The sequence below is a fragment of the Rhineura floridana genome, chromosome 2 (assembly GCF_030035675.1).
Source record: "Rhineura floridana isolate rRhiFlo1 chromosome 2, rRhiFlo1.hap2, whole genome shotgun sequence".
Lineage (NCBI taxonomy): Eukaryota > Metazoa > Chordata > Lepidosauria > Squamata > Rhineuridae > Rhineura > Rhineura floridana.
This window is the reverse complement of record NC_084481.1, coordinates 59,054,252-59,078,921: the sequence shown is the minus strand read 5'-3', so window position 1 is coordinate 59,078,921 and position 24,670 is coordinate 59,054,252. Positions and strand designations below refer to the sequence as shown.

Below are 24,670 nucleotides of genomic sequence, written 5' to 3'. Positions count from 1 at the left end.
ATGTTTGGTCCTTTTTGAGAAACAAAAGCCTGTCTCCACTACCATCAACATACTAGAGAAATATAGGAACATAGAAAGCCACCTTATACCGAGTGAGACCATGACCCATCTAGCTCAGTACTGTCTACACTGACTGGCAGCAGCCCTCCAGAGTTTCAGACAGGATCTTTTCCAGCCTACCTGAAGATGCTAGGGATTGAACCTGGGACCTTCTGCATCCAAAGCAGATGCTCTACCATTGAGCTGTTGGGGGCAGAGGGGTGTGAGCTATGCCTGTCGATGATGGGAAAAGAAATGAGAACATGTAACATTTATAAATATGTAATATTTATCAGTTTCAAACATCCTGTTTGGAATCCTCGTCTTTTTTTTTTCATTCTTACGACCAAACCATGTCTAAATGGTGTGAGAGTGTTTGCTTTTAAAGTGGAGGGGGAAGATGTGGACCCTACTGAACAAGAGCACACAGACCAGCCCAATGCTATCGAAAGCAGGGAGAAGAGATACTCCACCTTTTCAACACATCATCAGCGTCCAGCATGAGCAACTTCTGCACTAGCCTGGCAAAGATACAGAATGCACAGATTGCACAGAAATGTAGCAGAAATACTCATCATCCATTTGAAACATTAATAATACACGTCACTCAGTGCTCTGAGCATTAAGGAAGGAGGTAGATTGTGTTATATCCTCACTCACTTTACAGGCAATATCAAATAAATTCCCCATGACACTTGTACAGCCATACTTTGCATGGCAGTTACAACAGCCAAGAAAGTATTTTCTGGAGGAAGTATATTTTTCAGGCTACAAAAATGTGGCACATCCAGTGCCTAGAAAAAAAAGGCTGTCCCATCAGTAAAAGCACAGTTATGAGAGTATATGTCTTGTTTGTGCTTAAGTAGCAGGCAGACCCATTGTACAGATCTTCTGTACTGCAGTAAAACCAAATTATAAACTAGTGTCTTTATTTAGCACATTTTGCATTTCAAGTGCTTTACAAAAACCTTCCCTCATTCATCCGCACAACTATCTATTATTCCCTCTGTATTTTACGCAGGGAAATGATTCTGAAATAGGGATATAAGTCTTAGACCATCCATAAAACTAGTGTTGAGCAGTAGTAAGTGGATCCCCAGGTGTCCTCAACTCCAGCCCAAGCCCTTCACCCACTGAGCTGAACTAGCAGGCAGTTGGCCATCCTCACTTGTAAGTAGCTGGATATTTCTGACATGTTTCTACCTTTATAGCCACCTGCTAACACAATGTAATGCTACCCTTCCCAATCAACCCTGAACTAACAAACATTTCTTATGGTTTTTAAATAAAGTTTTATGACTATTTATAAAACCTAGCTTGTATAAAAAGGATACTTGAAAGTGACGTGGCAGTTCAAGAAAAGCCTCATTATAAGGAAATATCTGCAATATGCAGAAAATTATCAGTTAAAAAATACAAGTTTCCAAAACTGAACTATAAGGGCATTAGAGGAAATTCTCCCCTCTAGATTTCCCATCTCCGCCTCATTTTTCCGATGAGGAACAGTGGATTATTTCATTTTTAGATCACCCTAACATTTCAGATTCTTTCCCCTCCATATTATACTAACCATGAAGATAAATAATGAGCATTTCAGTCAACGTTGAGATATTTTATACTTAGCGGGGAGAGTCTGAAGAGAATCACTTGGATAGACAGAGTAAAGAAGTAATCTAAAGAAAGATACAGGATCTTTTCCATTCTCATGTGGATATCACATCACTAGCCATATACGTCTGCATTGACGCATACACTATTTTATGTTATAATCTGTGTATTTTACGCTTTAGCTATAAAACCTTATGTAACACATTCCTGTTTAATATGGAACAGGGTATACATTGTTGTGGCAATCTCAGTAGATTTCCCTGTGTCTTGGGAAACCATTGCCCCTCGAGGACTCTTTTAAATCATTGTGGAGGTGGATGGGGGGAAGAGAGATAAATAAAAATAAAACATGCCTATCATAGCAAGTGCCGTAGGTTTCTAATCTCTAATGATTACTTTTTTCCATTCCATATTCTAGTCCATATTGGCTAAAGACTGACACAGGCTTTAGGATTCCTAGTGATACATTCTGGCAAAATATAAATGGCTTCTGCAGGAAAGCTATCCTGACTTGAGGAAATGCAGGTCTATTACGGGATAAATCTCCTAAATAATACAAAAGACAAGATGGGCAATCATGACACCTCAGCCTCCATACACAGCATGTTAAAGGCATGCATGCTGCCACTGTGATGCTACAGGACTGTATTACAGCAACCACTTGTACGGCTTCTTTGTTCACGAAAATCAAATGCATCTGCACTGATCATTCACCCAGGCAGCATGTTAAACACACACACACCTTGAGAAGTTCCATGACTCCCAAATTAAGCAAAACAGATCCTGTATTAACAGTATCCCCCCCAGCACTTCCCTCAGCTGAACACAATATGCATGATAGGTACAACACCTCTCCTCATTTATAAGCCACAAACCATTCATACGCTCTGCCTTGAGGACAGAAGTGCAGCATGTAATCAGCAAATAACAGCACCCAAAATGCTTCCAGCTTTCGTCGGAAACACCTCTCTCATTCTCTCTCTTAACTGTTGTACAAGGAATTATATAACGGAGATTAGTTCAAGTAGCTCCAGACTATATCCATCACATCACCAGGCAGCCCACAAAACACAGCCTGTTTCTTTGGCATCCCTGTCCTCCGCATACCTTGCTATTCTGAGGGAGGAGAACAGAAACCAACAAAAAGATGGGCTGTTAAACAAAACAAAAGCACTTACCACCTCAGAATCTTCAAATCCATGCAGGTACAAATTGTCATACATGGAGGTCTGATAATCCAAAGCACCCCTTCTCAATGCAAAAGTGAAATTCCTACGAGAGCCACAGCTAGGATTTAAAATACAGGGAAAGGCCTAGACAGAGCAGTTCAGCCTGCCTTGTCTATTTTTTTCCTCTGGATTTCCCCCCAGCCAAGATGCTATTCATTCACATCATAGAAAGGAAGGTTATCCCTAGAGGCAACCCGGACCTGGCATTTTATCTGCCTTCCAAACACAGAGCATGAAAGCAAAACCGTTTTCCCCAACCAAGGACTGATGACAGAGTCAGGAAAGAGGCCAGTGATTGGCTAGGCTGCTGTGCCTCAGTCAACTCGCAGAACATTCTCTTTGATAGTGGATGACGAACAGGGGGGCTTGTGCGTTTGGAACAAGCATGTCCCTGATGATTTCTTCCCTTCAGCTTGCAATAAGAATACAGTAAAAGCTCGCCAGCATTAAAAGGAGGGGGCACGCTGGGGGGGGGGTGAATTTAATTATCAAGTACACCCTGTGGAATGAGGGAGAAAAAGGGGTTTTTCCAAAGTCCAGTAACCACAATGTTAAAAAAGCCACAGCATTTCTACCGCTAAACATCTGCACTTTAAAAGTAAACTGCAATTTAAAATCAAAAGTGGGTAATAAAAGCATTTTATACAGGACACCAGGAGCAAGAGATCAAAAATGGAAACAGAGGCAAAGCTTTGTTAATTTATACTGTTTCTATTACTCATCTCTGAATCAGCCCCTTTTCTCAGAATTATACTGCTTAAGGAAAGGAATGTAAAGATTTAACCACGACTACCATAGGTTTAAGAGAAAATAATCCACTTCTCTATCTAGTTTGCCTGAACAATATTTTCATTCAAGAGGCTCTTCTACAGGATGCAAGTTACATTTTAAAATATGCTGCTGCCAACAAAACTGCTGAAAAGTATTTTATCCTTTTGGAGAGAGTTATGCACTCATTTTCTGAAGAAGCCCAAATTTACTCATCTTTCAGGAAAAATGCAAAACAATCCACACATACTACATGCATTCAGCAAAATTTGAACCCTCTGTCTTCTCTTGCTCACTGGAGTGAGCATAGTTTGCACTGTGCACTTTATAAGCACTCTCAAACCACCACGTGCAAGGGGCCAGAAAAGGATATACCTTTGTGTAGAGTAATAATTGTACACATGTTCACTCAGAAATAAGTTCCAATGATTTGAATAGCATACCATCTATAGGAAGTGTGTTTAAGCTTTTAGACACTAACTTCTGAAGCCCTGGAGTTTATACAGTACTGTATAAAGTGTTGTTTTCAAAACAAAGTTGAGATGTATATGCTATCAGTGGTTATTACAGAACAGAAAAGAGTACAGCAGTGGTGGGGAATCTTTGGCCCTCCAGATGTTGCTGCGCTCCAACTCTCATCTCCCATCAGCCCAGTGGAGATGTCCAGCAAAATATGGAGATCCACAGGTTCCCCATTCCTGGAGTACATTAAAAGATTCAGAGTATTATAATGTAAAATGGTGTTAAAATTGAGGTAATTCTGTGAGACATACATCCAATTTATACAAAAGTTATAAATACAGGAAATATGGTCCTCTTTACCTATTAATAAGCAGTTGTACAAATGTTACTATGACTTAGTGCACAGAATATAGTTTCTAGACACAAGCATAAGAGCCTACTAGATCAGGCTAAAGAGCCACCTAGTCCCGCACTCCATTCTTACAGTGGACAACCAGATGTCCATGGGAAGTGCACAATCAGAACCTGAGCACAACATAATTCTCTCCACCTACGATTCCCAGCAACTAGTGAAAATAGAGCATATTGCCTCATCACTACCTTTATGGGAATAAATTCCATAGTTTAGCTATGCAATGTATGAAGAACTACTTTCTTTCATCTTTCATCTGCCCTCAAGATTCTGTTTCATTGGATGTCCCTAAGTTCTAGTATTATAACAAAGAAAAACTTCTCTCTATCTTTCTTCACACCATGCATAATTTTATACATTAAACACTATACATTATACATTTTATACATTATTTTATATCATGTCTTCTCTTATCTTTTCTCTAAATTAAATGGTTATTATTTTATTATTTATTAAATTTCCATCCCGCCCTTCCTCCCAGAAGGAGCCCAGCATGGCAAACAAAGGACAAAACACTGAAAACACCTTAAAAAATCTTTAAAATAAAACACCTTTTCTTTAAAAAAATCTTTAAATATATATATAAAAGCAATTCCAACACAGATGCAGACTGGGATGACATAAAAGGCTTGTTGAAAGAGGAAGGTCTTCAGTAGGCACCAAAAAGATAACAGAGATGGCGCCTGTCTAATATTTAAGGGGAGGGAATTCCAAAGGGTAGGTGCCACTACACTAAAGGTCTGCTTCCAATGTTGTGCAGAACAGACCGCCTGATAAGATGGTATCTGCAGGAAGACCTTACCTGCAGAGCGCAGTGGGTATATAAGGGGTAAAACGGTCTTTCTGGTAACCTGGACCCAAGCTGAATAGGGTTTTGTACACCAAAACCAGCACCTTGAACTTAACCTGATAGCTAATGAGCAGCCAGTGCAATTCTTTCAGCAGCGGAGTAAATTGTTGGTGATACTCTGCCCAAGTAAGCAGTTGTGCCACCACATTTTGTACCAGCTGCAGCTTCTGGACCCAACCTCAAAGGCAGCCCTACATAGAATACATTACAGTAATCCAACCTGGAGGTTACTAAAAGCCCCACATGTTGTAACCTTTCCTCATAGGGGAATTGCTGCATCCCCTTGATCATTTTGATTGTCATTTTCTAAACCTTTTCCAACTCTACAATTTTCAGGTAAGGTGATCGGAACTGTACACAGTATTTCAAGTGTGGTACACCATAGATTTGTGTAACACATTGTCATATTGGCAGTTTTATTTTCAATCCATTTCCTCATGATCCCTAGCATGGAATTTACTTTCTCCACACCTGCCACACAGTGGGTTAACATCTTCATCAAGCTATCTACCAAGATGCCAAAGTTTTATTCCTGGTCAGCTACTGACACTTCAGACCCTTATGCATATATGTAACAGTTAAAAAATTTTTGCACCAAAGTGCATCACTTTACATTTACACTGAGTTGCATGTGCCATTACTGCCCATTCACCCAGTTTATTGCATTAACTAAAGCATTTGTAGTTAATGCAGTAAAAAATTCCTTGGCAAGACATTCAGCACTAGGGATTAAAAACGCTTCTCAGGATCTCTCTACAAAAGAGGGGTTAACTTGAGCTGAAAGGTGTAGGCTTGTTAACTCAAAACACTTAAATGACACATTAAAACACTCCCCTGAAGAAAACAAGGTACAGAGAGAGATGGAGGGGGAGAAAGATGAATATATTATTATTTCAGGATAAAGATCCTTCCCTCCATCGCCAAGCTAATAAAACTTCAATGGCACTTCTGAAAATAAAGTTATTACTACAAAAAATAATAATTGATTCACCATAGCAGTTCAAAAAACCCTAAATAAATAAGAAAAAATATTTTTCCCCTTGGAAGGGCATAAATACAAGTCTCTTAGAAACAATGCATCATATAATGGTTAAAAGAGAACTTTCCTTGTGAAAAGAGCACTTCACAAACAGGAAGAATGATCTTACATATCATGGCCCCAGACCAGGAATCCTTGGAGGCAGAGTCCTCTGACAATGGCAGCCCTAAGGATGAGATGGATCCACTCCCTGGTCCCTTTCATGTGCAGTCACAGTCATCAGAAGCTGTGCCTCCTTCCCTAAACCACAAAGAGACTCTTCCTCAACCAGATTCCAATGATTGTTCCACAGACTCCTCTGTGGTTCAGGAGTGTCCTGAGGGGATATCCCCACAGCTTAAAACCCCAGAGTCTAGAAGAAGCTACTGTCTGCACAGGAAGGCTCTGGGCCTTTAATTGGCCAGATGAAGCATTCAGGGAGTTGAGGCCTCTAGTAATTAATATCTAACCCAGACTATAAAGATCTGTCAGGTGCTCCAGGACACTGCTGGGACAACTTGTAAGCTGAGCTTGGAAAAGTTACTTTTTTGAACTACAACTCCCATCAGCCCCAGCCAGCATGGCCACTGGATTGGGCTGATGGGAGTTGTAGTTCAAAAAAGTAACTTTTCCAAGCTCTCAGCTGCAGAATCACTAAAAGTGCTCCTAAAACCCACATCCTGGTCCCTTTCTACAGTGCTGATCCTCCCTTGCCTCACGTTCCTGTCTATCTGGAACCCTGACCTACTGATCTGCCTTTTCAAAGCAGTAATCATTGGGGAATCACTGAATGACTACTGGGGGTGTGTTACATATGAAATCTCCACATGCTAATTCTGCTATAAACCAATAGCCCATCAATGAGTATGGGACCACACCAGGGGAGAGTGATGCCCTCCCAAGCTTCTGAAACCCCCAAACCCCAAACTCCAGTCTTCCTTCTGTCATCTACAGTCATATTAATATATTAGCACTAACTTGAGAGGCTTCCTAGATGCTTCTGCCCATCTCATCTCTCTCCTTACCCTCAAGTCATAATCATTACGAGCAGGTTTCCATCCATCTCCTGGGAGGGAAATAGTAAAAAAAAAATCAAGCAACTACTTGCTCACATTGGAAAGATGTTAGGCACAGCTGCAGGAAGTGTGTGTGTGAGAGACAGAGGGGGGGGATCTACAAACAAGTAAGCAAAAGGCGGTAAGTAGTTGAGAGGGAAGGGCTGCAGAACCACAATAAACCTTCCAGTGTAACGACTGGATTGTCTTGTTTCCAAAAAGGAAGAATATAACTGCTTAAAACACACACAGGCATCCGCACCCAGCAACCAACCAGCCCACCAAAACAAAATGTAGAGGGAAAATATGGAGAATAAACCTATGTGTTGGGAGAAGATGGGTTCAGGGAAGGGTGCCAGGAGAGGAAAACACAACTAGAGTCTGTTTTATACAAAACCATTAGTTCTTCTTACAGGGTGTCCTTAACTAGCTTCAGGGGCTGATTTGTTCAAAGAGTTAATCAGAGCCCCAAATGAATGGTAGAGAGGAAAACAGGGTCTCTGCTCTCTCTTTTGACTTGAGATAAGATAACAAGCAAAGTAAAGGTGACTGCAGAGAAATATGTGGTTGTAACACAGTTTATTGCTCTCACAGGATTTGTGTGCCATAAGTCACCAGATCCTTCTTAAAATCTGGCATGAATTCCTGAGAGCTACCCCAGAGTGGTTTTTTGATTCCTAGGATAAATAAGGTGGTTCCCTGAAGCTGTATTTTTTCTTGCAAACCCCATCAGATGGTGGGTGACAGACAGACAGACAGACAGACAGACAGACAGACAGACAGACAGACAGAAAGACAGAAAGACAGAAAGAAAGAAAGAAAGAAAAAGAAAGAAAGAAAGAAAGAAAGAAAGAAAGAAAGAAAGAAAGAAAGAAAGAAAGAAAGAAAGAAAGAAAGAAAGAAAGAAAGAAAGAAAGAAAGAAAGGAGAGAAAAGGTGTAAGAAATAGCCAGTCCATTTATTCCACTGGTTTAGACACCTTTTAAGAGGTGAACAGACAAAGCAGGGTTTGAGGCCAAAAGCCCTTTTCTGTTATTCTCCCCCATCTTCAGCATATTCAGAGGTAGAGTGCCTCTGAATCTGCAGGTTCTATATAGCAATCAATTGACATATGTCTTTCTTTCTCCAGTTTCAGAGGCAGTCTGCCTCTGAATTTGCTGAAGGAGGCAAATAACAGAAAAGCATTATTGGCATCAAACCACTTGCTATCTCCACACTTCCAAACCTTTGCTGGGGTAGGGGTGGGGAATACCCAAAAGATTTAGGATAATTAAAGCTATACTACATTAATTATAACCATAAACTATATTCTCCCTCAAGCAAATGTCTTGACAGGACCAGGAACCTCTTTGGGGTGGAGATCCAAAATCAGAAACACACAACTGATGACTGAAGAAAACCATCCCTTACTGAATAAAGAGGACCCACAAACATGAAAAGGAGGAAGCATTTCCATGTGATTTAGGATTGGCATTGGGGAAAACAGGGTTCTTGTGCCTTTTAACAGCTGTATTTCCAAAATCAGTATTAGAATTTTTATTTTATTTATTATTGTTTATTATTAAATTTATTAGTCGCCCATCTGGCTGGTTGTCCAGCCACTCTGGGCGACCTACAAAATAAAACGTACAGATACATTAAACATTAAAAATCTGAAGCAATAATAGTAAAACCAACCCACCTCAAAAGCCTGCCTAAAGAGCCAGGTCTTCAAGGCTCGGCAGAAACTCATCATAGAAGGGGCATGGCGGAGATCATTTGGGAGGGAGTTCCACAGGGTGGGGGCCACAATTGAAAAATCCCTCTCCTTAGTCCTCACCAGTCTGGCTGTTTTAACTGGTGGGATAGAGAGAAGGCCTTTTGAGGCTGATCTTGTTGGGCGGCATCGCTGATGATGCTGGAGGCGCTCCTTCAGATAGACTGGGCCGAAACCGTGTAGTCATTTAAAGGTCAAAACCAACACCTTGAATTGGGCCCGGTAAGCAACTGGTAACCAGTGCAACTCTTTTAGCACTAGAGTGATATGATCTCGGCGGCGGCTGCCTTTAATCAGACCCATCGCCGCATTCTGTACCAGTTGCAACTTCCGGACCATTTTCAAGGGTAGCCCCACATAGAGCACATTACAGTAGTCTAGACGAGAGGAAACCAGGGCATGTACCACTGATGGGAGCAGATGATTGGGAATGTAGGGGCGCAACCTCCGTATCAGATGGAGTTGATACAGCGCGGCCCGGCTTACAGCTGAGACCTGATCTTCCATGGACAGTTAGGAGTCAAGAATGACCCCCAGGCTGCGGACCTGGTCTCTCAGGGGCAATTGTACCCCATTGAACACCAGCTCCCCCAATCTTCCCTTGTCTCCCACGAACAGTACCTTGGTTTTGTCAGGGTTCAGCTTCAGCTTATTTCTTCCCATCCAGCCACTCACCGACTCCAGGCACTTGGACAGGGTTTCTACAGCCACTCTCGGTGAAGATTTAAATGAGAGATAGAGCTACGTGTCATCCGCATATTGGTGACATTGCAGCCCAAATCTCCTGTTGATAGCCCCCAGCGGCTTTATATAGATGTTAAATAGCATCGGGGAGAGGATGGAGCCCTGTGGCATCCCACAAGTGAGAGGCCAAGGGTCCGAAACCTCATCCCCCAATGCCACTCTCTGGAAGTACTGATGATGGAGAAGGGTGGATTGCTGGGTTAAACACACTTGAGGGCCAAACTAAAGACAGTGGTGTTTCTTTTTCTGTGTCACTCTATTCACACATTGTGTGCGTACATATCGGAGAACAGAAGGGAGAAAAAGTACTTAGAGCAACAGGGCTGGAAAGAGGGAAGGTGTGGGGAGAGGGAAGGGTCTTGGACCTTTCCTGTACACACTCCTATTGCTAAAAATGGTGTTCCAATTCCTGTTGGCAACCTTTTTAGTTTCCCCTTTTAACTGTTCTTAATGACAATTTTAACATTTCTTGTCATATTTCTTGTTCAATATTTCTTGTAAAGGCATTGTTACAATCACATAGCATGTAAATTTTGTTATATAGAAATAGAATCTTTACACAAAATGGACTGGACACGTGAATGACATCCCCATCATGTCTAGTTTTCATGAAAACCCAGAATCTAGGGACTTTTATATCAAGTTTATAAAAGATATGAAGTGAGAAAGAACTGTCCATTCAGCTAGAACTAATCTGACAAGGTTTGAGACAAATGGTCAAATTCAAGGCCCCATTGGCCCCAATAATGCCCTGAGTAGTTTGAGGAGATGAGGTAGATAAGACTAGGGGACTGGTACATAGGATTTAGGTCTGAAGGCAACCTGTGGCCCTCCAGATGTTATTGCTCTCGTCATCCTTGCTGACTCTTGGCCATGCTCTCTAGGGCTGATGGGAATTGGAATCCAACAACATATGGGGTCCCAGGCCTCCCATGCTGGGTTTAGGGAAACAGCACCTTGTATGGATTTTGTGCCAATTCATACAAACCAAGTCCTTCTTAAATTCTATCCAGCACTACGCCCTCTACCCCCAGCCTTTCTTCTTTCAGTGGGAAACTCTGAATGGGAGCTCAATGCTTATAGTCCCCAGGGATTTATTTATTTATGTAAACAATTTATATACTAGGGTTACCAGATCTCTGGTTGTCGGCCGGAGTCTCCAGATTTTGGGGGGCCCCTCCGGCTCTCTGGCTAGTGCCCCTTAATCTCCCGACTCTCAGCTTCAATTTAAAAAAAAATTAACTTTCTAGGTGGTCTGGTTCCCGAGATATACACCAAAACATCAACCGCCCCCACGCAACTGTTAAATCTGTTTTACAGATGTTTAGAACAGCTCCTAGCTCTAACTACAACTCCCATCAACCCAATCCAGTGGCCATGCTGGCTGGGGCTGATGGGAGTTGTAGTTTAAAAAAGTAACTTGTTCAAGCTCTGGCTCTAACCCCGCCCTTTCAGGATTGTAGCCACTAAATGAAGCCAGGTTGTGACTTCTTGATCCAGGCATGCCTAAGCTTAATTTCAATGTCAGAAAATGGAGGCTTGCAGATTTTGCAGTTTGTGTAAGTAATGTGGCTTAAAGTTTTTTTCCCTCTTCTGTGCAAGAGTCAGACCCTGGGCTATGAAATATGAAAGTATTTAATCCAATACTCCATTAGGACTTACTTTTGAGTAGACATGGTTAGGATTATATGGGGTGTATTTTTACACCTCTCTCTGTGTGTGTGTCCTTTCCAACAACCCTGTGAGGTAGGGTTGGTGACTGGAAACCAAGGCAGCTCACAATAAGAAATAAATCACTTTAAAAACCAATAACCATAAAACAAGTATAAACAGTTGCAAAACAGCTTAAAGTGGCATGATTATGAAATTTGGTTGGGTGAATGAAGTTTATCTATTTATTATTTGATTTATATCCCGCCCTTCCTCCCAGTAGGAGCCCAGGGCAGCAAACTAAAACACTAAAAACACTAAAACATCATAAAAACAGACTTTAAAATATATTAAAACAAAAATCTTTAGAGACATTTTTAAAAAACTTTTAAAACATTTTTTTTTAAAGAAAAGGTTAAAAACATATTAAAAACAATTCTTACACAGACGTAGACTGGGGTAAGGTCTTAAAAGGCTTGTTGAAAGTGGCATGATTCTGAATTTTGGGTTGGGTTGAATGTTCCTTATCACTTGAGGTTAAGAACAGAAGAACAGAAGAAGAGCCTGGTGGATCAGGCCAGTGGCCCATCTAGTCCAGCATCCTGTTCTCACAGTGGCCAACCAGGTGCCTGGGGGAAGCCCGCAAGCAAGACCCGAGTGCAAGAACACTTTCCCCTCCTGAGGCTTCCGGCAACTGGTTTTCAGAAGCATGCTGCCTCTGACTAGGGTGGCAGAGCACAGCCATCACGGCTAGTACCCATTGATAGCCCTGTCCTCCATGAATTTGTCTAATCTTCTTTTAAAGCCATCCAAGCTGGTGGTCATTACTGCATCTTGTGGGAGCAAATTCCATAGTTTGACTATGCGCTGAGTAAAGAAGTACTTCCTTTTGTCTGTCCTGAATCTTCCAACATTCAGCTTCTTTGAATGTCCACGAGTTCTAATATTATGAGAGAGGGAGGAGAACTTTTCTCTATCCACTTTCTCAATGCCATGCATAATTTTATACACTTCTATCATGTCTCCTCTGACCCGCCTATTCTCTAAACTAAAAAGCCCCAAATGCTGCAACCTTTCCTCGTAAGGGAGTCGCTCCATCCTCTTGATCATTCTGGTTGCCCTCTTCTGAACCTTTTCCAACTCTATAATATCCTTTTTGAGATGAGGCGACCAGAACTGTACACAGTATTCCAAATGCGGCCGCACCATAGATTTATACAATGGCATTATATCAGCTGTTTTATTTTCAATACCTTTCCTAATTATCGCTAGCATGGAATTTGCCTTTTTCACAGCTGCCGCACACTGGGTCGACATTTTCATCGTGTTGTCCACTACAACCCCGAGGTCTCTCTCCTGGTCGGTCACCGCCAGTTCAGACCCCATGAGCGTATATGTGAAATTAAGATTTTTTGCTCCAATATGCATAATTTTACACTTGTTTATATTGAATTGCATTTGCCATTTTTCCGCCCATTCACTCAGTTTGGAGAGGTCTTTTTGGAGCTCTTCGCAATCCCTTTTTGTTTTAACAACCCTGAACAATTTAGTGACGTCAGCAAACTTGGCCACTTCACTGCTCACTCCTAATTCTAGGTCATTAATGAACAAGTTGAAAAGTACAGGTCCCAATACCGATCCTTGAGGGACTCCACTTTCTACAGCCCTCCATTGGGAGAACTGTCCGTTGATTCCTACTCTCTGCTTTCTGCTTCTTAACCAATTCCTTATCCACAAGAGGACCTCTCCTCTTATTCCATGACTGCTAAGCTTCCTCAGAAGTCTTTGGTGAGGTACCTTGTCAAACGCTTTTTGAAAGTCTAAGTACACTATGTCCACTGGATCACCTCTATCTATATGCTTGTTGACACTCTCAAAGAATTCTAGTAGGTTACTGAGACAGGACTTTCCCTTGCAGAAGCCATGCTGGCTCTGCTTCAGCAAGGCTTGTTCTTCTATGTGCTTAGTTAATCTAGCTTTAATAATACTTTCTACCAGTTTTCCAGGGACAGAAGTTAAGCTAACTGGCCTGTAATTTCCGGGATCCCCTCTGGATCCCTTTTTGAATATTGGCGTTACATTTGCCATTATTTTGCCAGGTTGCAATTCTCTAAACACTTCCCTGTTTGAGTAAGCCCTATTGAATACATTGGGACTTGCTTCTGATAGGATTTCACTATAAATATCTTTACAGGTTGTGAAGTATAAACATACTTATTACACCATGCTTATATAAATATTTCTTCATACTTTGTCCCAGTAAGTATTTGATTTCACACTATGGTTGTAGATTATTTCCTCTACATTTTAAGTGTGCCCTTCTTCCTTGGGGTGGTCATGGTTCTCCATTGTTTTCATCCTGAAGGGCAGACAGGATGAGAGATGGTGAGTAGCCCATGGTCACCCACTACACTTTATAGCTTATTTCCATTTTGAAAAAGTAATTAAAACGATTTACATACAGGCAAAGTTTATTAAGTAGATTCACACAATACGTTTAAAGCACATCCAACTCACATTTAAAGGGCATGATTTTCCCTAAATAATCCTGTGAAGTGTAGTTTTCCCCTCACAGTTATAGTTCTCACCACCCTTAACAAACTACAGTTCCCATGATTTTGTGGTGGAATTCATGTGCTTCAAATGGGTGTTGAATATGCTTTAAATGAATGATGTGGATCTGCCCTAGGTATGATGTGCATTCATTAGTGAATTGAAAAGAATAATTTTAAAAGACATTTTTTTAAACGGGAAGGGTTGTAGCTCATTGGTAGGACATATGCTTTGCATGCAAAGGTCCAGAATTCAATTGCCTGGAATCCTGGAAAGCCAGTGCTAGTCCATGTCATCAGTACTGAGCTAGATGGTACCAAATGGCCTGAGTCGGTATAAGGCAGATTCCTTTGTTCCTAAGGGTGGGAAGAGATTCAAGGGCCACAGTGACTCCAAAATTTATTTATGTATTTTATTTACAACATTTATATACCGCAGTTTACCAAAAGAATTAAAACTATAAAATTATTGGCAAAATCAGTTAAAGACAGGTATTTAAAAACATTCAAGATAATAATAAATCCAGCAATGAGTTAAAAACAGATTTAAAAACACAATAGCTTCTGCACGCCTGGATAGGCTTGCCTAAACAAAAATTATTTTAGCAGATGCTGAACAGAGGCATTTGCCTAATAACAATAGGCAAGGAGTTCCAAAGCGTAGGTACTGCCACATTACAGGACTGATTTCTTACAAGAGCAGAACAAGTCTTAGGCAGAACCTGTAATATGGAAAGCACGCCTTGTTTTGGCACATGCCAAAATGAGTAGAATGAAGCCGCTGCCTAATATACGTAGGCAGGGAGTTCCAAAGCGTAGGTACTGCCACACTAAAGGATAAATTTCTTACAAGAGCAGAACAAGTACTATGTGGCACCCATAACATGGAAAGCACACCTTGAACTTGGCCTGGTAGCAAATCAGCATCCAATGCTGATTTCAGAGCGGAGGTATTATGTGCTGATAGGATCTCACTCATGTTAGCAGTTGTGCCGCAGCATTCTGCATTAACTGCAGCCACCCAATCAGGTTGTGCTTCATGGGGATTTCTGTGACATTGGCTGACTGGCTGCTACGTATTTTTTAGTTTTGGTTAGGAATCCTGATTGGCTGTGGGATGCTGAGCTGTCTGCTTTACTCATAGGAATCTTGTGTGGTTGGTAGGTATTGCATTTAGGAAAGCATCACTGTCTTTAGTTTTTATTTTCTATTTGCATTTCACTTATCTTTAACCTCACTCCCTTACATCCATAGAAGCAACAGCAGTGGTTCCATGCACTCAGTTCAACCCCCTTAAACTCATTGATGATGCACCTCGTTGGCTGCATTACGGTTTGTTTCTTGCCCAATAGTGGTAAGAGAGAATTCACATATTTGGAAGTGTGGCTGCAATTGTTGTTCCCAAGCTGCAGCCTGTGAGGGTAGACCAAACCATGTGTGTTTTCTCTGTCAATTATTACTCACTGGAATTGGGTTGGCTGTCAAAGTGAGTTTATAGCAGCCCACAGGGTAGACAGAAAGGGTAGATAATCTTCTTACTCTTACTCATTTCTCAGTCCTCTTTCTGAAGTGAAGGGTCAAATCTTGCCAACCCTGCTTGAATATGGATGTCTTTGCAGAGGATCCCTAGTCAAGCTTTACCAACAGCACAATCCAAACTATACCTATGCAGAAGTTAAATCCTGTTGAGTTCTATGGGGCTTAGTCCCTTAGTAAGTGTGTTTAGAATTGCAGCCTTCAGGGGCATCCATCTTTACTCCTGAGTGCTCCCATCTAACATCTCCACAACACTAGGCTCCTTTCTTCCTTCAAAGGCCTTCTGGTGACTGGCCTGGCTGGAGGGCACTTAAACCCTTCTTGCTGAAAGCAAGTAAAAATGTAAATGTACTGCCTTCAAGTCGATTCCAACTTATGGCAACCCTTTGAATATGAGGGTGAGAGGCAGTGACTGTCCCAAGGTCACCCAGTGAGCTTCATGGCTATGTGGAGATTCGAACCCAGGTAGCCGAAAGCAAGTAGGCCGGATTAAATGTTCCCTACCCAGGCTCCATCTTTTAGCTAAGATTTCTATCTTAATTTACAATCAGAGAAATGTTTTTGTTTTAATTGTATGCTCCAAGCAACTGTGATTGATAGTTAATGTATCATGCTTAATGATATCACTAGGACCCACCCGTGACATCACTAGGGCCTGCCCTCTGACATCACTAGGGCCTGTCCGTGAAATCTCAGGGTTTGGGATGCTTTTGACCTGGCAACCCCACTTGTTGCCTCTCTGGGCCTCCTCTAATACTATAAATATAGGGAGCACTTCTGTTCATTCACAAACACTGTGACCCTGGCACATTTTGAGCAAGTAGTTAACACACTGGTCTCCCCAACAAGACTCATGGCCGGCCCTACCATTAGGCAGAGCTAGGCAGTGACCCCAGGGAGCAGGTGCTGGGTGGTGAGGAGTGAAGTTGAGCTGCTGCAGAACAAAGCTTGCATGCCACACATGACTTGGCCTGCACCTCCTAAGCTAGCTTGCTACCCTCAAAGGTGGTGGTGAATATTGTAGATAGGCAACTTCAAGGCCCCTGCACTCCCTTTATCACAGGGACTTGTACTGGGCCGCCCTTCATACAGAAGATGCCTTCAAACACAGGACTATCCTCTGTGAAGTAGGACACATAGTTTACTTCTTTGAGAGTGTCAACAAGTATGTTGATAGGGGTGATTCAGTAGACACTGTACACTTAGATTTCCAAAACAATTTTGGCAAAGTCTCACACCAAAAGCTCCTAATAAATTTAACCATATGATATAAGAAGATGGTTCCTTTTTGGGCTGGTAACTAAGTTAAAACAACAAGAACAGTTCAGGAGTAAAGAGACCTTTTTTACTATTAAGATAAGTCAATCTGCATTGGTACCAGTGGTATTTAATTTATTTCTAAACAATCTGCAGTCAGGGGTAAGCAGTGAAGTAGCGAGTTTGCAGATGACACAGCATTATTCAGGATGGTGAAAACCCAAACCACTGAAGGATCTTGCCAAACTGGATGAATGGGTAACAAAATAGCAAATGAAGTTTAATTATAGTTTTGTTTTTGATTGCTAGAGTTTTGCACTGGAATAAAAGAGTGAGCAGCCTCTGAGGAAAATGGAAAAAAAAAAAAAAGGAAAGAAAAATATTTTGCAAATAGACAAGGGAAAGATCAGCTGCACCTACCTGTAACATTTTCACAACCTCATTTTCAAAGCAATATATATGTAATGTGTAGACATCACCTGGGTGAAAGAGTTCAAGATTAGCAACTGATAATCCTGCATGGAAAGGCGTTATATTTTGGGCATACTTTTATGGAGGCGCAATAAAGGTAGTGAGCTCTGATGCATACCCATGATGCATGAAATAAATCTAGATCATGTGTCATATGCCTTGACTTTTTGAGGGCAAACAGAAGATTCCCTGGCCTCCCATTTTGCAAGTGATGTAGAAATGTTCCCGTTTCAAACAACACTGCTCCCACATTTTAACACCTGAAAGATACACAAACTATATTGATAACTGTGGTCTTTAAAAGAATCACTTCAGGAAGCCCCAAGTTCAATATGCAATGTGATGTTGGTAGGCACACCCAGCTTGACCTGTACAGGCTATATAACCCTAAGGGACTTGCATCCTTAAATTGTGGACTTGCAGAATATTACTACAGTTACCTAAGGCAGATCAGTAGTTCCAATTCTTAGGCAACAGTTTTAAGAGAGCTGAAAACTATTTCAAGTTTGCAACATTAACAGATTGTTAAGAGATCTCACCCCCAGGGGATTTTAATAGCTCTCCTGGATGGTCTTGTGCACACATTATGCAATAGCAAACCTGAGTTTACCATATGCCTAAATGCAAAACTCCATGCTCATAGATACAAATGCAATTCTTTAAACTAGCAAATTCATTATGATCTCTCCAATTGCAATTAATTTGCAGCAACTAATTCCACAAAGTGAAAATGATCACCATGAATTAAATTATGAAAAGAAGTTGAAATTTGTAGCTGATTATAGAAATTGTTGTTGTATACCAAATAGAGCCAATTCTGTGACGCTATATAGCAACTCTAATGTGTAACATCTCTGATCTTCTTTCGGTAACGCTATGAGAGCCAGTGTGGTGTAGTGGTTAAGGTGTTGGACTACGACCTGGGAGACCAGGGTTTGAATGCCCACACAGCCATGAAGTTCACTGGGTGACCTTGGGCCAGTCACTGCCTCTCAGCCTCAGAGGAAGGCAATGGTAAACCCCCTCTGAATACCGTGAAAACCCTATTCATAGGGTCGCCATAAGTCGGCATCGACTTGAAGGCAGTCCATTTCCATTTCATGAATACAGTGCAACACTGACCAGAGCCAGCTACTTTAAATAGCAGTCATAAAACTATAGTCATAATACTAGTCATAAAACTATCCTGCTATGATTTCAACTAGTCTCAAAACACATTATAAGGCTGGCGGCTATTCAGTTAGTCCAGGAAAGCCACTCAAGAGGTGTTGAATGACAGGCTAGGACTAGTCAACCAGCATGCTTTTTTGGAGATTTCCAGATGGTACAAACAGTAATTAATCTGGAGCATTTTCACATCATCTAAAAACCATACTAAGATCATAGCACCCAATGGCTGCTTCCATCCAAAAAAATCATGCATACACAAGTGCATGCAAAAGTAATATTAAATATTATGAGGTTTGGGTCGTTCCTCTTTTTGACTGTGGCAGTAGAAGTTTTCCTAGTTTTGTTTTGGGTTTTGTTTGTCTTTTAGTCCAGCTCTCCTTGGTCAACCATCTCTTTTTATGTTTTGTTACTGTCATTGCAGGAGCTGATTGCAGCTGTCCTTTGTTGCCTGATAGGTTTTGGTACAGTATCAGAGAGAGCTTCCATAAGCAGTGCCTTTAATGGATTTGCTGTAGAAGAGCAGCAGGGGGAGATCACACCCTAATTATTTAGGTAATCTGGTTAGACAGGGCTGGGAAAAAGGATTCTAGATAAAAGTCAAAAAGGACATTAAGAAGGCATATTTGCACCTAAATATTAGAACTTCAAGGTTACTCCCAGGGACCATTTATCTTTGAATTGCTGTATCACTGAAGGCAGAAACTTTATGTTCCTGCCACTTGCAGCTTACATTATAGTCTCTTCAGCCTATGTGGCCTATTACTGAGCTAATTTGGAGTCATTTTCCAGATATATGTCAGCTGTTTAGAATGCAGCCTAAACAATTCCCACTCACCCAACTACTCTGCCGCTCAAAAACTTTCACAAAAGCAAATTAAAAAGGCAATAAAATATAAAACTTGTCTCAAAGACAGAAAAAGAGGGAACATATGGACATGGTATGATCAATGAAATATGATTAAACAGTAACCCAAAGTAGTAAAGTAATTTGTATTATAGAAAATCAGTATCTCTACCAACAGTAGCTTTGACATCTATCTATCTATCTATCGTGAGGCAAGTGAGGTGAGGGCTTGAGGGAAGCAAGGATAACGGGGAAGCAAGGTGAGCGGGTGTTGGGTGAGCAAGGTGACTGAGGTATAGGGCAGGCAAGGCGGCCAGGCGTGGGGCAGGTGGATGTGGCATGCGCGAGGCAGGCTGGTGTAGGGTGAGCCTTGGTGGTAATGACAGCAGCCTGGGTGCGTGGGTGGAAAGCTGGTGTGCAGCCTAGGTGCACTGTGTGGCGGCAATGGTTTTTCAGGGTGGCACAGGGTAACAGTGGCAGAGAAACAGGTGAGACAAATAGGGGTGCCTGAGGGGTTGGGGGTTGGTAAAGGGAATGGGATTGCCAGGGGTGGTGAGCAGAGCGAGCAGAGGGACAGAACACCCCTAGTCTGGTACATTAATGAAAGTCATGTACCAGTTGTGTATCATGTGTGGCTAACAGCCCCTTATATGATGTGTGCTGAATTAAAGGTTGCAAAAGCAGTCAGGGCTTTCTAAGGCCCTCAGATTTTCAAGTATATAAAAAGCAATGCACGTGTGTTCAGTAATTTGCTTTCTAGCTAGCCCAGTGGCAGGCTCACATTTTATTTAACAAAATTTATATACTGATTGATTGTAAAAAAAAACTCTAAGCGGTTTACATGACATCTGAATATAAATGTCAAACATGGCCATTCCCTGCATCATACAAAGCATGTTTTTTGCACTTGTAATAGCATGTAGTGTGTCAGACTGCTACAGGAAACAAGACTATCCATAAGAACTGGGCAGCTTTGTACAAAATCTCAGAAAAGGAAGCAATTCTCCATGCTTTAAGGAGGAGCTCTGAATCAGATTAGACAATCCCTAAAGTACATTTCTACATTCCTCAATCTTAAATTTAACCTTCCTAAAATTGCTACAAATAGCAATAAATTACACTAACTTAACCATTCAACTAATTTAAGTATACATCAAGACTTAAGTACATGCTTAATAAGAGAAAATTTGCATACAGTTTGGATGTTCTTCCCCCCCCCATATACAATGCTTTAGAACAAGGGTTCTATCTGAGATACTGTTGTTGGCACCACCATAGAGGGGCTGTCATGGGACTCTGCCTATTCACAAAATGGCTGCTGAGTAACAATGGGATCCATTGGCCAGTGTTGGTTCGAAAGCATTTCGTCAACCTAACAGGCCAGTACTAATTTGAGTTCATTCTTTGTCTGCTTACTACTGCTTTTACCAATCTTGATTTTTTCCTCACAAAAAATATTTATATTATTAATATTTTGAAAGAAATTGATAAATGAAAGGAAGTATTGATAAAATTATTCTGAATAGTAATATTTTAGAGGTGGATTTTTAAAATGATTTTGAAAATAGCCACAGAAAATTGCTCACAAAAAAATCCAATCCACAACAACAGAGAATTTAAGTGACTTAATGGAAAATTTGGTACCAAATCTGAATTCTAGCACATCCCAACTGCTGAGCGGGCCTGCCTTGTCACAAAGGACAAATAACTGAGTACAAAGCAGAGGCTGGGTTGACTCAAAAATACCAAGCCACATAATTGTCTCCACAAAGCACAACAATATAACTTATTTTAGGGAAGGAAAACTGCTGATGCTTGTAGAAACATATCCATCCACAAAAGCCTCTCACACACAAAACCAGGCACATAAACTTTGCAAAGCCCACCAACCTACCCCGCAAAGACACATACACACAAACCTTTGACTTCTAAGAGCCAAAAGTATAAGACTAAACAAGCAGTGCCAACCCCAGAAAATCTACATACAGAAGAAACCTTCCACACCCAAAAGCCATGAACAATAGGCAAAACCCATCTACTCCCCCTAAAAGCCCAAACAGCAACACACACCCTCAAGAAACAGGTAAAACTTCCACCAAAAAGCAAAACCACATACACCCCCCTGAAACACTAGGCAATCCCCCAGACAACAACCATGCAACACACAGCAAATACACAAACAAAAGCAGGCATCACACACACAAGCAGTGGCCTCCAATTAACCAGCCCGTCCCTTTCCTTTGCTGAAAGGAGTATCCTAGGACTTATGCAGGGCTCAAAGGCATTCTGGGTAAAGGAAGCTGGAGGCCTGTACTTCATTTTCCAGCCAGCCCAGTGCCACCCAAGGTAAAATATTTTTTTAAAAAAACTTTAAAAAATTATTATAAAAAACATAAAAATTGAGAGGGACCTCTGCAGTTGTCAAGGGAGGAATCGAGCACCATACCACACCACTCACAGGCATTGTATTTCGGATCCCAGCTTTAAGGCATGGCTCTTCACCTACATAATGGATGCAACTCTTACTTTTGTATGGCTGGCTACATTCCAGCCACACAAAAACCATAATTCTGCACCCACACACAGCTATCTCTCCATCCAGGCAAGCAAAAAGATTACACTTCACAGGGGAAACTTTACACATGTACATCAGTTTGCATGTTGAGCCCCTTCACACGCTGACCAGACAGACAGAGGGGAGAGCTATGTCGTACATTGGCAGCGGAGCTACCCTGTGCCTGCATCCCCCTCATGTGTTCATTTCATGTGTAGAGAGGGCCATCTTTGGAGACAGTTCCTGGACTCCATTTTAAGACATCTGAAGTATGGGTATGAGTCAAAGTGACAGTACAGCCAGAGGTAGCACCAAACCCAAAAATATTTGTGAGAGTGGGATGGGAGAGGCAAAGTGGCTCAGCAATACTACACCCGAGAAAGATCTTGGAATTGCTGTTGATCACAAGCTGAATATGAGCCAACAGTGTGATGTGGCTCCAAAAAAGGCAAATGCTATTTTAGGCTGTATTAACAGAAGCAGAGCTTGGAAAAGTTACTTTTTTGAACTACAACTCCCATCAGCCCAATCCAGTGGCCATGCTGGCTGGGGCTGATGGGAGTTGTTGTTTAAAAAAGTAACTTTTCCAAGCTCTGTTACAGAAGTATGGTTTCCAAATCGTGTGAAGTACTATTTCCCTTCTATTTGGTACTGGTTAGGTCTCATCTTCAGTACTGATTCCAGTTCTGGACACCATGCTTTAAGAAGGATGCAGACAAACTAGAACAGGTTCAGAGGAGGGCAGAGATGGATGATCAGGGGACTGGAAGCAACGCCCTGTGAGGAGAGATTGAAAGAAATGGGCATGTTTAGCCTGGAGAAGAGAAGACTGAGGGGAGATATGATAGCACTCTTCAAGTACTTGAATGGTTGCCACTCAGAGGAGGGCCAGGATGTCTTCTCAATCATCCCAGAGTACAGGGCATGGAATAATGGGCTCAAGCTGCAGGAAATCAGATTTCAACTGAGCATCAGGAAAACCTTTATAACTGTTAGAGTAGTCTGACAATGGAACCAATTACCTAGGGAGGCGGTGGGTTCTCCCAACACTGGAGGCATTCAAGAGGCAGCTGGACAGCCACCTGTCAGGTATGCTTTAAATTGGATTTTTGTATTGAGCAGGGAGTTGGACTCGATGGCCTTACAGGCCCCTTCCAACTCTGCTATTTCTATGATTCTAAGTATATTTCTGAGGGAGTAAGCATGCTTTCCTTCATGTAACCACAGGGATGCAGCAATGGAGGGGCAAGTTAGTTAAGTGGGGATGTACTTGCTCCTCTGCCCCACATCTTTGATGCCACCTATAGCCACAGATGAAACAGTCTCAGTGATTTGGGGCTTATCCAAACGGAGCGGGATAATCCACGGTTTCCATATTCGGTTTGTCATCTGATAGTCCTCACTTTGCCTTTTAATTCGCTCTTTCTCAATTAAAAAAAATGCTTTTTTGCACCCGCACATGCAGCGGTAAGACCCCTACATTCTTTTTGCTTTTTCCAAGCTCTGCCTCTAAAACCTCCCCCTATTAACCAATTGGTCAGCAAAAAAATGACGTATGCTCCTCTCCCAATTTGCAACGAAGCACAATATGGCTGTAAAGGAGTTCTCGCTGCGGAAGGAAAGGGAGAAGGAGGGGGGTGGTCGGTTTCAGCCTGCCTCCAGAAAGCTTTGTCAATTTCATTCTACTGGCTAGGGTTTTTGCTTCAAATCATTTCTCCTCGGGAAGGAAAGGGAGAAGGAGGGGGGGGGTGACACATTTCTTGCTTTTTTGGAGAAATAAATGCAATTGCCAGCGTGTGTATCTCCTTAAATATCCATAAAGGCAGAAAAGCATACATTTGTTTAAGCGTAATATCGCAAATACAAACAAGAAAGGGGCTGCTGGTCGGTTTCACACCTGCCTCCAGAAAGCTTTGTCAATTTCATTCTACTCCCTGGGGTTTTTGTTTCAAATCATTTCACCGCGGGAAGGAAAGGGAGAAGGAGGGGGTGACACATTTCTTGCTCTATGGTTCTACAGTCTATGGTTCCGGGCGGCAGGGACGCTGTAGCAAACCACTCATATGCAGGGCAGGGAATGCCCATTACTTTCAACGGGTAGAACTGGGGGCAGAAAAGCCCATGCGTCTGAATGGATAGACCTGGTGTCACAACAGCCAATGCGTTTCAATGAGTAGATCTGGCATTTCAATGGGTAGACCTGGCGTTCGGAAAGTCTATGCATTTAAATAGGTAGACCAGGCCACCAGGTCTACCCATTTGAAGCCTGCTTGCTTTCTTGTTTGTATTTGTGATATTACGCTTATATATGCTCTTCTGCCTTTATGGAATGTATGCTTTTCTGCCTTTATGGATATTTAAGGAGATATACACGCTGGCAATTGCACTTATTTCTCCAAAAAAGCAAGAAACGTGTCACACACCCCTCCTTCTCCCTTTCCTTCCTGCGGCAAAATGATTTGAAACAAAAACCCCAGCCAGTAGAATGAAATTGACAAAGCTTTCCGGAGGCAGGCGTGAAACTGACCAGCAGCCCCTTTCTCGCTTGCTGTGCATTGCAGATCTCACCCAGAGCGGCCGCCCAGTTTGCAAGCTGGCAAAAAATAAAATGCATCTGCGCAGTAGTTGCAGACCCCCCCCAACACCCTACCATTGCGATGATTGGTTCAATTTTCCTGGGCTTATTCTCACACATG

At 41.8% G+C, this 24,670-nt stretch overlaps 1 protein-coding gene across 3 annotated transcripts in view; it reads right to left on the bottom strand.

Moving 5' to 3' along the window:
* CACNB4 (calcium voltage-gated channel auxiliary subunit beta 4) overlaps positions 1–24,670 on the bottom strand; it is a 252,585-nt gene that overhangs the window by 165,863 nt on the left and 62,052 nt on the right. Inside the window, exon 1 of one of the 3 annotated variants that reach the window (XM_061608780.1) lies at positions 2,826–3,006. The exons of the other annotated variants lie outside the window; for them this stretch is intronic. Within the exon in view, the coding sequence (XP_061464764.1) occupies positions 2,826–2,870 (45 nt within the window). The 5' untranslated portion in view covers positions 2,871–3,006. Of the gene's footprint in view, positions 1–2,825; positions 3,007–24,670 lie in introns of those variants that run through there. 3 annotated transcript variants of the gene reach the window in all.